This window comes from Salvelinus namaycush, chromosome 10 (genome assembly GCF_016432855.1).
Source record: "Salvelinus namaycush isolate Seneca chromosome 10, SaNama_1.0, whole genome shotgun sequence".
NCBI classification, from domain to species: domain Eukaryota; kingdom Metazoa; phylum Chordata; class Actinopteri; order Salmoniformes; family Salmonidae; genus Salvelinus; species Salvelinus namaycush.
This window is the reverse complement of record NC_052316.1, coordinates 25,040,253-25,053,469: the sequence shown is the minus strand read 5'-3', so window position 1 is coordinate 25,053,469 and position 13,217 is coordinate 25,040,253. Positions and strand designations below refer to the sequence as shown.

The 13,217-nt window shown below is 45.4% G+C and overlaps 1 protein-coding gene across 1 annotated transcript; it reads right to left on the bottom strand.

Annotated features, from left to right (window-relative positions):
• Positions 1-919: 919 nt before the first annotated feature.
• LOC120054262 (histamine H3 receptor) lies at positions 920-12,956 on the bottom strand. Its single transcript, XM_039001686.1, has 3 exons — positions 12,704-12,956; positions 12,070-12,236; positions 920-3,215 (listed from the first exon to the last, which is right to left on the bottom strand). Exons 1-3 carry the CDS (start codon positions 12,954-12,956, stop codon positions 2,358-2,360), a joined length of 1,278 nt encoding a protein of 425 aa, XP_038857614.1. The 3' UTR covers positions 920-2,357.
• Between the last annotated feature and the right edge of the window lie 261 nt (positions 12,957-13,217).

The window sequence follows — 13,217 nt, the reverse complement described above, 5'->3', positions numbered from 1 at the left end:
GCTCAAACAATTTGAGAACTGACATGCTCTCTCTCTCCAACAACAATGTCTCTGAGATATCTCTGTAGTGCATGAAGAAAAACATCCAGGCCTTACATAAATGTTTTATTCACTTTTACGATATTTCACACTCGTGTTGTGTTGACTGCACTGTTACTTCCTGGAAATACCCAATTTCAGCTCTCTTTCCATTTTGGCGGGACAGGCTTTTTTTATAGTCATTCTGTCAGTAATGATTCTTAAATAAAGCAGCAGAATGTAAACATTATACTTGTGGCTGTGGTCACAGTTTGTTGGATGATTAAATGCTCACAACAACATATTTTGTTGTGCCAGGTTACGGATCTTCTGGAACCCACATTTTTTTTGCTATTGATAAGGAGATTTATGCACATGTGCAAGATTCGCTTCCCTCCGAGTCCTTTCAGCTGCTGCTCAGTGCTCACACCCTCCGTGACTATGCTGCCTCTTGTACATGAAAGACAGTTCGAACAAATGTAGTTATTTGTCTTCTGTAACAGTACTCTATTGCAATCATAAGCACGACACAACAGGCAGTCTAGCCTGTTGCAACCATAAGCACGACACAACAGGCAGTCTAGTCTGTTGCAACCATAAGCACGACACAACAGGCAGTCTAGCCTGTTGCAACCATAAGCACGACACAACAGGCAGTCTAGCCTGTTGCAACCATAAGCACGACACAACAGGCAGTCTAGCCTGTTGCAACCATAAGCACGACACAACAGGCAGTCTAGCCTGTTGCAACCATAAGCACGACACAACAGGCAGTCTAGCCTGTTGCAACCATAAGCACAACACAACAGGCAGTCTAGCAGTCTTGCGACAGACAGAAGGTTGTAGCCTTCATATTTTTGGAATGTTAGTTCAAATCTCCACTGAGTTTTTATTTCAGCTATTCATTAATATTAGGCAAATTGGTTGAGGGTTCAGAAAAGGGTGAGTGAGGAAAGAGAGAAACGTGTATGTGTGTGTAAAATAACACATGCACGGTATGTGATTTGAATCCTTCGTTTGAGAAATATGTTTCCAGAGGAGCAGGAAGAGGGCGGGGGCGAAAACTCTGCATTCGTAGCCTCGGCCAAATATTTTAATAGATGCTAAGACAGTACATTGACCTATCATAAACAATCTGCTACAGTGATCTGTTATGACTATTAGCGATGCACAGTGCCAAAGCATTGTACCATAAACTGACACAGGCAATATATCGCAGATGATCCATCATTTCAATGAAGTACATCTGAAACTTAAAGTTACAATCCTCTAACACAAACCAAACCTCTCCATAGCAACCTTTAAATATGTCCCACAACGTGAAACCTTTGGCCACACAAACATTGTATTACTCTCTCCACTCCCTGCTGTGTAGTTGATAACCTACATCCAGTATATTGTATGGTTAATGGCTGATAGTCACTCATCACCTTTCATTTTATCGATGGACCCCTCTTACATAAAGATGTAGGATCTTAATTTGATCACCCTGTTGCAGGAGGTTTAAAAAGGCTTCTGAAGTTTGTCATTTCCACTTTGAAATTTAAGACTTGATTTACCCTTATGAAAAATGTATGAACCCCTACCAAAATGTCCAGTAATTATAATTTACATCATCATTCACATTTCCTGTTGCTGCATTATTATTTTCCTGCTGTAGCAAACTGGCTCAAATTAAGATCCTACATCTGTATATTACCTCTGTGTCATCACCAAGTTCGCAACAAAGTGTTGTAGAAGTAGGGGTAAGCACATGGAAATCACACACACCAAGGAACACTTGATTTGGTATTACACTGAACTATTCTTTCACATTTCACTGAAAATAACAGTGAAAATATTTTTCTACATAGCACATTTACAAGTATACCAGTACCATTCAGATCTATAACTGGCAGAGACACGAAGCACTGATAAGATTTGAGATTTCCTCCCAGTCCTAGGAGCATCTGCACCTACGCTATTCACACCAGAATGTATTAGCAACAACACAACAAATATATCTACAACAAGTAGTATTTCAATATTACAGTATATGTAGATTCACTTCTGAAATGTAAATACAAACACTTGGTTTTACCCTCTAAGTGCAAGTTTCAAACTTGGCACAGAAGGATTTGATTTGTCTGAAACAAAAAACATAGGGATATCAGTAATAACATTTTTTCTATCATATTTGAATAACAAAGACCAAAGTGAGTATCTAAAAAAGGGTTTCACACTCCTATTCATGGCTGAGCTATGTACACAACATTCCACAATGTCTGAGAAAAAAATCCATATCCATTTGCAGTAGTCTTCTTACTCCAGTGACTTCCAGCCAGCCATACGTTGCATCACTAGCAAGACTGGGTCTCAATGTGAGGTTGGACAGACTGACGCTTGGGGCACAGTATCTTAGCAAAAGCCCTTCGGAAGCTGCTGTGGCAGAGAGGGTAAAGGAAAGGGTTAATACCAGAGTTCAGCCACAAGAGCCAAAAAGTCACCTCGTACCAGTAGTGCTCCACACATCGCCCGCTACAGGCCGCTCTTATTATCATCAGTAGGGTGTAAGGTGCCCAGCAGATCCCGAAAATGCACACTATAATGGCCAGCGACTTGGCAATCTTCTTGTCACGGGAGAGGCGGGAGCCCTCTGAGCTCCTGCTGGAGGGCCCGGTGGGGGCCTGGAATTGGAGGAGCCTGGAAGTTTTCCGGCAGGAAGGGCCCTTCTTTCTCTGAATGAAGGTGTGTCCGCTGCTGGGCTCCCCACAGGAGGATGGCGACAGCTCCTCGTCCTCCTCTATCACCTCTGAAACAGCAGTTGGCTCGCTCGATGATACCTTGCGAGTCTTGACAAAAAACACAGACAAGGTAGCACCCCCGTCCCTGACACTGCCCCTGTCCCTGTGTGCCTTGGTGTCCTCCTTACGGATAGCCCTGCTCTTGTTCCTCCTCTGGATGTTCAGGTAGATGCACAGGTTGAAGAAGGTCACAGAGATAAACGGGGTGAAGAACTCAAACGTAGACGCACTGAGTAGGAAGTACCAGGTGCAGTAGAACTCAGCGAAACACTCGTCGGGAGGGACAATGCTTTTACCCACAACCAGCTCCCAGAAGATAATGGCAGGGCCATAGAGAAGGAAGGCCAACACCCACACAGCCACCATCTTCACCACAGCATGGTGGGTCATGCTCCGCTGAGCTCTATATTTCACCTGGAAGTAGAGAAGTGAAGTGAGAAAAATAGCATACAATACCTCACAGTAATGTTTAATAATAATATCACCATATTTTTTTTTAATACAGATGTAATAAACTGCATAATCAATTCCATATCTCTCAATGCAGGTAGCCTAGTGGTTAGAGTGTTGGACTTGTAACAGAAAGGTTGCAAGATTGAATCCCCGAGCTGACAAGGTAAAAATCTGTTGTTCTGTCCCTGAACAAGGCAGTTAACCCACTGTTTCTAGGCCGTCATTTCAAATAAGAATGTGTTCAAGAGCCCCTCCTCCATGGTGTGTCAGTGAAGCCAGAGAAGCAGGAGAGCTTTAGGCTGAGTGTGATACTGAATAATAATACAGGAGAGTGTGAAGGCACATCTGTCTGTCTGCTCTCTCCCGCTCATCATCACCATTCTCTTCACCCAGGAATGAGCATTTCGCCTTCCAATTCCATTTCACCTTATCTCTCTGTTTGCTTTGTTTATCTTCACCTCCCTTTCTCTGTCCCCGATTCCCCACCTACCTCTGTCTCTCGCAGTCTTTTTCCTGGCTATCAAATAAACAACAATTGCTGAGATGTCATCAAAATCAATGTTATCAAACTGAACAATTTGACTTTGTTGTTTGTCATGGCTGCGTCTAGGTATACTGACTTTGCTGTCAATCATGGAGACTGGGAGCACTGGGAGCAATAACAACATCAAACATACACTCTACAGACAGGGGTCATTTTCCATCATTGTAACTCATTATCAAACACTACTTGCAGCACTGTACTGTACTTGTTTTATTATGTATTAATATATATTCATTGTTAAACGGTCTATTCCTTCCTTTTCCATTGTCTATTAAGTGGTTTGTAAGGATGGTAAATTAATACTGCACAAATACTGGTATTTGATGAAGAAAAATATTTAATTTGATGCGGATGTTTTGTGTCTTTGCCCATAGCTTTGATGTGAATGTTTGAGGACAGGGTTTGTTCTTTCTGGATTCCATTAGAATGGCAATCACAGAGAAATGGACAGGGCAACAACTCTTACAATTCCAACTATTGAATCCTGCAAGATAATGTTCTTAATTATAAACTGGGTGGTTCGAGCCCTGAATGCTGATTGGCTGATTTGTCATACCGTATACCACAGGTATGGCAAAACATTTATTTTTACCTGTCTAATTACATTGGTAACCAGTTCATAATAGCAATAAGGCACCTCGGGGTTTTGTAGCATATGGCCAATTTACCACATTGCGTCCTGCCTAAGAACAGCCCTTAGCTGTGGTTATATTGGCCATTTTCCACAACACCTCGGACCTTATTGCTTAATTATGCAACTAACTACCTTTTGTGGCAAAGTGAAGATGCTGGAAAAATATATATTTGCGCCCACGCTACAGACGTCTATATCGGTACACTAATACTAGTAAAGGCCCAGTTAGGGTTGCACATTTTGGAGAATATTCAGCGGTGGAAACTTTCCATGGGAATATATGGGAATTAACGGAAATATATGCGAATTAATATTAATACCATTTAAATGTAGATGTTTTTTGCATTTGATATATTTACCATATAATATGGAGACAGAAACAAAAACATTTTACCTTATCATAAGTAGACAATTGCAAATGATGAAATCCTTCCAATAGAAATTTAAAAAACAATTTAGTTACAAATTGAACTTTAATTAAATGTTGACTCTCCACATGGGATGATTTCACTGAACAACAAAAGAAAGGGAATATTGAATGATCCCCAATGATCCATTGCATCTCCCAAAAACGTTTTCAACATACATCTGTAAAATTATAGTCTAGAAACTAAAGCTTTGGTTGTCTTCCTCTCAGGCTTCCATGTCTTCTCCCTGGACCTCCTCAATGTCCACATCTTGAACATCAGACTCTGAGGCCTCATCTTCAATGTCACTTTCCAACCTTGTTGAGGATGGCTCATTGACAGTTTCAAAAAGCCTCAAATTTGCCCAGATGGCCACCAATATTTTAACCCTTGTATTGGTCAGCCTGTTGCGCGCTTTGGTGTGTGTGTTCCCAAACAAGGACCGGTTGCGCTCTGAGGTGGCTGATGTTGGTGGGATTTAGAGGATGATGGAGGCAACAGGGGAAAGAGCCTCAGATCCACAAAGTCCCTTCCACCAGGTGGCTGATGAGATATATTGGCACGACTGCCGTATTGCATCTCCCTCCCAAAGCCCTTGCTTGGAAGTGTACTTCGCCAGACTGCCAAGAACCTTTCCCTCATCCAGGCTGAGGTGGCGAGACACGGTAGTGATGACACCATAGGCCTTGTTGATCTCTGCACCAGACAGGATGCTCTTGCCAGCGTACTTGGGGTCCAACATGTACGCTGCGGCGTTTATGGGCTTCAGGCAGAAGTCTTCACGCTTTTTGATGTATTTCCGAACTGTAGTTTCCTCTGCTTGGAGCAACAGTGAAGTGGGCAGGGCCGTATGGATTTCTTCTCTTACATCTGCAAGCAGAGTCTAAACATCAGACGGGATGGCATTATTTCCCTCAATCCGTGCAATGGCTACTGCTATAGATTTCAGGAGTTTAAGGTTGCTTACCACTCTGTGTGATAACGTGCGTCTCGGTGAGAGGTGTAGGAGTCAGGCGCAGGAGAGCAGGGATGTCTGAGAAGCGTGTTTAATCATATAGTCCACCAATACAAAAACGAAAATCCCAAAACTACGCTCACGATACTCAGCAACTCGTGTAAACGCACGAAGGAACAAACACAGTTCAGACACTTTACATACACGTGCGTAAATCGTGAACACAACAAACATCAAATACAATCGAGCGCAATAGACACAAGTCTAATCCCGCACGAACTAAGCCAGGCAACAGGTACCCTATATACACACAGAAATAAATGCAATTGAAACCAGGTGTGAAAAGAATCACAGACAAAACAAACAGAAAAGGAAAAAGGGATCGGTGGCGGCTAGTAAACCGGCGACGCCGATCGCCGAGCGCCGCCCGAACAGGGAGAGGAGTTACCTTCGTTAGAAGTCGTGACACTACCCCCCCCCCCCCCCCCGACGCGCGGCCTCGAGGACGACCCGGAGGACGAGGCGCAGGGCGATCCGGATGGAGGCGGTGAAACTCCCTTAGCATAGGTGGATCCAGTACGTCCTCCACTGGCACCCAGCATCTCTCCTCCGGACCGTACCCCTCCCAATCCACGAGGTACTGAAGGCCCCCCACCCGACGCCTCGAGTCCAGTATGGACCTATAACACACCTCGTTTATTCTCCTCAGGACTTTAAATGGCCCCACAAACCGCGGACCCAGCTTCCGGCAGGGCAGGCGGAGGGGCAGGTTTCGGGTCGAGAGCCAGACCCGGTCCCCCGGTGCGAACACCGGGGCCTCGCTGCGGTGGCGGTCAGCACTGGCCTTCTGCCGCCCTTCGGCCCGTTTAAGGTACCCGTGGGCAGCCTCCCAGGTCTCCCTTGAGCGTCTCACCCAATCGTCCACCACAGGAGCCTCGGTCTGGCTCTGATGCCATGGTATCAGGACCGGCTGATAGCCCAACACACATTGGAAGGGTGACAGGTTCGTAGAGGAGTGGCGGAGTGAGTTCTGGGCCAGGGGATGTACTTCACCCACTCCCCTGGCCGGTCCTGGCAATACGACCGCAGAAACCTACCCACATCCTGGTTCACTCTCTCCACCTGCCCATTACTCTCGGGGTGAAACCCCAAACGTTCCATGAACGCCTTCCACACCCTGGACGTGAACTGGGGACCCCGATCAGAAACAATGTCCTCAGGCACCCCGTAGTGCCGGAAGACGTGAGTAAACAGGGCCTCCGCAGTCTGTAGGGCCGTAGGGAGACCGGGCAAAGGGAGGAGACGACAGGACTTAGAAAACCGATCCACAACGACCAGGATCGTGGTGTTGCCCTGTGACGGTGGCAGATCGGTCAAGAAGTCAACCGACAGGTGTGACCAAGGCCGCTGTGGAACGGGAAGGGGTTGTAACTTCCCTCTGGGCAGGTGCCTAGGAGCCTTGCACTGAGCGCACACCGAGCAGGAGGCCACATAAATCCTCACGTCCTTGGCTAAAGTGGACCACCAGTACTTCCCACTAAGACATCGCACCGTCCTACCGATCCCCAGGTGACCAGAGGAGGGGGACGTGTGAGCCCACCAAATTAGCCTGTCTCTAACCTCCAGCGGAACGTACACCCGTCCAGCTGGACACTGTGGTGGAGTAGGCTCAACACGCGATGCTCGCTCGATGTCTGTGTCCACCTCCCACCTCACAGGTGCCACTAGACAAGAAGCCGGGAGGATGGGCGCAGGATCGATGGCCCGCTCCTCCGTATCATATAGTCGGGACAGTGCGTCTGTCTTAGTGTTCTGGGAGCCTGGTCTATAGGAGATGGTAAACCTAAATCGGGTGAAAAACATGGCCCACCTTGCCTGACGAGGGTTCAGTCTCCTCGCTGCCCGAATGTACTCTAGATTACGGTGGTCAGTCCAGATGAGAAAAGGGTGTTGAGCCCCCTCAAGCCAATGTCTCCACACCTTCAGGGCCCTGACAACAGTCAGCAGCTCCCGATCCCCCACGTCATAGTTTCGCTCCGCCGGGCTGAGCTTCTGAGAAAAGAAAGCACAGGGGCGGAGCTTCGGTGGCGTACCCGAACGCTGGGAGAGCACAGCTCCAACCCCAGCCTCGGACGCATCCACCTCCACTATGAATGCCAAAGAGGGGTTTGAATGCGCCAGCACGGGAGGCGAGGTAAAAAGAGCCTTCAGACGACCAAAAGCCCTGTCCGCCTCAGCCGACCATCCCAGACGCACCGGCCCCCCCTTCAGCAGTGACGTAATGGGAGCAGCCACCTGCCTATAGAGCCGGTCAGGATCGTTCCATAACGCGTTGGCCCACTCCAGAGCTTTACCTGAGAGGCAGGAGAAGAGGGCGTTCACACTCTCACCTCCCGAAGGAGCCGGACGAACAGTCGCCAGGTATAGGTCCATCTGGAGTAAGAACCCCTGGCACCCGGCCGCCGTCCCATCGTACTCCCTCGGGAGTGCGAGTCAAATCCCACTGTGCCCAGGCAATGAAGGAGAGGGTAGTGGTACTGGTTGGGGTGTGGCTGATGGAGGTGTGGGAAGGCCACCTCTCTCACATCTTTCCATCGTCGCCATCACCTGATTCATGGCGGTCCCCAGCCGGTGTAACACTGCCGTGTGGTGTTGAACTCGCTCCTCCACGGACCCTGGGAGTGCGTCCGCTCCTGCTGACTCCATACATTTTTGGTGCGGGATTCTGTGATAACTTGCGTCTCGGTGAGAGATGTAGGAGTCAGGCGCAGGAGAGCAGGGATGTCTGAGAAGCGTGTTTAATCATATAGTCCACCAATACAAAAATGGCACAGACGAAAATTCCAAATCTACGCTCATGATACTCAGCAACTCGTGCAAACGCACGGAGGAACAAACACAGTTCAGACACTTTACATACACGTGCGCAAGTCGTGAACACAACAAACATCAAATACAATCGAGCGCAATACACACAAATCTAATCCCGCACGGGATCGAACACAACAAACATCAAATACAATCGAGCGCAATACACACAAGTCTAATCCCGCAAAGGGATCGGTGGCGGCTAGTAAACCGGCGACGCCGCCCGCCGCCCGAACAGGGAGAGGAGTTACCTTCGGTAGAAGTCGCGACACTCTCTCCCAAAATACATCATCCAGGAGGCTCCTCTTGATGAGGCTGTCCATATCGGCAGACCGTGATATGGCCATTTCCTGGAGAGACTCCCTCCTCTAGGAGACTGTCAAACATGACAACACCACCCCAACGGATGTTGCTGGGCAGCCTCAATGTGGTGATCTTATTCTTCTCACTTCGCTTGGTGAGGTAGATTGCTGCTATAACTTGACCCTTCACATACCTAACCATTTCCTTGGCTCTCTTGTAGAGTGTATCCATTGTTTTCAGTGCCATGATGTCCTTGAGGAACAGATTAAATGCATGAGCAGCACAGCCAATGGGTGTGATGTGAGGGTAGGACTCCTCCACTTTAAACCAAGCAGCCTTCATGTTCACAGCATTGTCTGTCACCAGCGCAAATACCTTCTGTGGTCCAAGGTCATTGATGACTGTCTTCAACTCATCTGCAATGTAGAGACCGGTGTGTCTGTTGTCCCTTGTGTCTGTGCTCTTGTAGAATACTGGTTGAGGAGTGGAGATGGTGTAGTTAATTATTCCTTGCTCACGAACATTTGACCACCCATCAGAGATGATTGCAATATAGGTTGCTTTCTCCGATAAGCTTGACCTTCACTTGACCTCTGTTGAACTCTGCATCCAGCAAATGAGTAGATAAAGCATGTCTGGTTGGAGGGGTGTATGCTGGGTGAAGAATATTCAGAAATCTCTTCCAATACACATTGCCTGTGAGCATCAGAGGTGAACCAGTTGCATACACAGCTTGAGCAAGACATTCATCATTTCTCTGACTACGTTCCTCCATTGAGTCAAAAAACTTCTGATTCCAGGAGGACCATGAGCTGTTGCTATCGATAAGGTGTCTGATTCATAATTTTCACCTCGAATAGAAGAAGAGGGACTTTTGTCAGAGGTTGCTTGTTGTGAGAGCCGAGGGAACTTTATGCACTTGGCCAGATGAGTCTGCATCTATGTTGCATTCTTCACATATGATTTGGCACAGTATTTGCAAATGTACACAGCTTTTCCTTCTACATTAGCTGCAGTGAAATGTCTCCACACATCAGATAGTGCCCGTGGCATTCTCCTGTAAAGATTAGCGAAAAAATATTTTTTAAAACAACCAATACAATTCCATGATCAGATAAAGAGTTAAAATAAAATAAACAACTCCTTTGTAAGATATTTTTTTTTAAATGTAACAGGTGAGTTAACACTCCTCAGTTAGCAGGCTCAAGCAAGCTAAAACCCACATGGTAGCAAAAACTAAGTAACAGAAATTGTTAACAAGTTAGAAATTATTTAAACACACTTTGCTGTAGGCTACTATTTACTAAATAACAAAAAAAATATGTAAGTCATATACAATATATTCACCCCACCCAGTATTGTAATCAAAATTTACCAGAAAGCATGTAGTCCTTGGCTCAGACAGTGTAGTGGTGTGGGCTCAATAGCATCTCATTAGTGTGAAAGATCTTGAGAATCAGCTGTACATGTGATGGAAGAATGCACTGTGCATGCAGAGGGTTGCAATTCCATTGAATTGGGGATAGTTTAACCAAAATATGCCACAAGACCTAGAATTGCCTTTTGTATCCCACAAAAAAAGGTTCACTCCTATAAGCTAACTTTTTGATGAATTTAAGCAAAATTTCCAAAATTCCCGGACATAACTTCCCATGGAAAATTTCCGGAAAATTACTGGAAAGTTTCCGACTCTTTGCAACCCTCGGCCCAAATGCACTCCTGTGATTTTTATTTATTTATTGTTATTATTTGCTTATTCTGATTTTCCAGGCGATGCGGCAGCTCCCCTACTTCCTGCGGCTGCTACCATGATAACAGATCCTGAATAATGATGAGTGAGAAAGTTACAGAGGCATAAATATCATACCCCCACCAACAAATGCTAATTTCCCGTTATTGGTAATGGTGAGAGGTTAGCATGTTTTGGGGGTATGATCTTTGTGCATCCGTAACTTTCTCAATCATCATTATTCACGATTCATTCATGATTATCCGTAATTATAGTAGCATCCACATTCATTTTGGCATGTTCAAAAACATTCTATACAATAAAAGTGACTCCAAAATGACAATACAATATTTACCATTCATTTCTACTGGGCACAACATAATCCGAAACACAACCAAAACAAACTGCAAACACGTCCAACAAATGTGTAGCGTCACAAGCTTGATGTAGTCATCGTGTGCTAGGAATATGGGACCAAATACAAAACTTTTGACTAAATGTATACACTACAAGTGAATTTGTTCAAATACTTGACACCTTCAAACAGGGGGACTAGATACAAGTGTATTGGTTTCGAAACGGTAAAACAGATGTGTTTGAAAATACCTTCAAATAAAATGTGACATTCTGTACTGTCGCATCATATAAAACACAAATCCAAAATGCTGGAGTATATAGACAAATTAAAAGTTTTAGCTTCACTGACCCCCCCAGAAACATAGGGGGTTGAGGTATTTTACAAGGGAGACATCAATACGATTGATAAAGCAATGCCCAGTTTAGTATTCAGACCAGAGTATCCAGGGATAGCATCCCAAAAGCAGATGAAGATCAAAGAGTAGCACGCTGGTCGACAAGGACCGACCCACTTTGTCTGGACTTCCAACAGAGCTCATTCAGAGTCAGTGCCACCGCAACACGGTGCATCCTATCAAGACACTTATTAAAGGTAGACTCAGCGAAATTACGTTGTCACGAGCAGCACCGCAGATATTGAGATGAGACATGCAATACTTCGCTCTCACGCGGTCACACACAGTATCTTTACATGTGCACGGGTTTGATTTAGTGGAGAAGTTGAGCCTCGTGCTTCAACGCTCTTAGTTTTTGCGGAAATTGACCAATGCCGTTTACTTTCTGCATCTACGTCACGTCGCTGAGTCGACCTTTAGTCCTACTGGCAGTGGCTGTCAAACCATTCTGCAGTACCTCTGTATTGGTAATGGGCCTAGTAACGCAGTTGCGTGATGGCAGGATGGCCATATGAACAGTAAAACATGCAGTAGCTGCATTTGAAACAGCATTTCACATTTGCATGTTACCGTGCATGTGTGCACGCATGCCTGTATGTGGCACGGTAGCTCTCTATACTCACTGCTCTGGTGACGGAGAGGAACCGGTCATAGCTGATGAGGACTATGTTGAAGACAGAGGCAGTGCAGAGCAAGTAGTCCATGAGGAGCCACAGCTTACAGAGACCTCTGCCCAGCACCCAGCGGCCTGTCAGGTTGTAGGGGATGTATACAGGGATGCAGAATGCACCTGCAAGGACACACTGTGTATAGACTGAACCCCGAACAATGCTTCCATAGCGCCATAATCAATGCCAGAATTCATTTTCACAGCAAATTCATTTCTAAACAAGCCTGCTGGCAAGTGGTAGCATTATGTGTGAAAAAGTATTGGCAGCATTATGTGTGAAAAATTATTACCAGAGGTGTGTTGGGTTTTAATTTGCATTCATGAACCATCAATTATTCAAGAGCTCTATAAATCTGTTATAAATGTCCTTGTGGAAAACCTTTTGCTAAGATTCTTTCAAAGTTAATACAAAAAAAACATTTCTTTACTTTCCAAAATTATTGTCCATTATGATGGCACTTGCCAGTGTCTTATATAGCTTAATGAACCAAAAAAATGGCATTATCCCACCAGAGCCCTACTAGACAGACAGATAGATTAGATAGCAGACCGACAGACAGGATAGATAAATAAAATAGACTACTCACCAACAAGAAAATCAGAAATGGCAAGGTTGAGGAAGAAGTAGTTGCTTTGATTTCGTAGGCTCTTGTCAACAATGAAAGCCAGGATAACAAGTGCGTTGCCAGCCACAACCACGACTACCAGAATAATCATAAGCACGGCCAGAATCACCATCATATAGCCCGGGTGAGCCGCTCCAGTTTCGTGGACTGTCCCCGTGTCGCCGCCGGGAGTGAAGTTGGTGCTTATATTAGATTCCAGGATATTAGCTCCCATAGTTAATCTTATAACAAAACCATTACACTTGCCTTCGTTATGAAACTATTAATCAATGTGATTTCCATAGATATGCTCCAACCTTTAGGGTATTTGTTAAAAGAGACGCAGAAAAACGAATACGAAAGTCGTCTTGAAAATGAAAGCTGACTTCTGAATGAAAGGAATTTCTTCCGACAGATTTAAAACTATATTTGTCAGTGTCTGCTGTCGTGCAGGATGACGTGATTTATCCTGTCCTCAAAGGTGACCGGGCGGGTA

What these genes read in the sequence shown, in the direction of transcription:
- LOC120054262 (XM_039001686.1), bottom strand. Translation starts at nt 12,956, where the DNA reads ATGGGAGCTAATATCCTGGAATCTAATATAAGCACCAACTTCACTCCC. An exon ending in CATTTCTGATTTTCTTGTTG is followed by an intron (nt 12,237 to 12,703) that starts GTGAGTAGTCTA and finishes GTGTCCTTGCAG; the next exon opens with GTGCATTCTGCATCCCTGTA. An exon ending in TCCTCTCCGTCACCAGAGCA is followed by an intron (nt 3,216 to 12,069) that starts GTGAGTATAGAG and finishes CTCTACTTCCAG; the next exon opens with GTGAAATATAGAGCTCAGCG.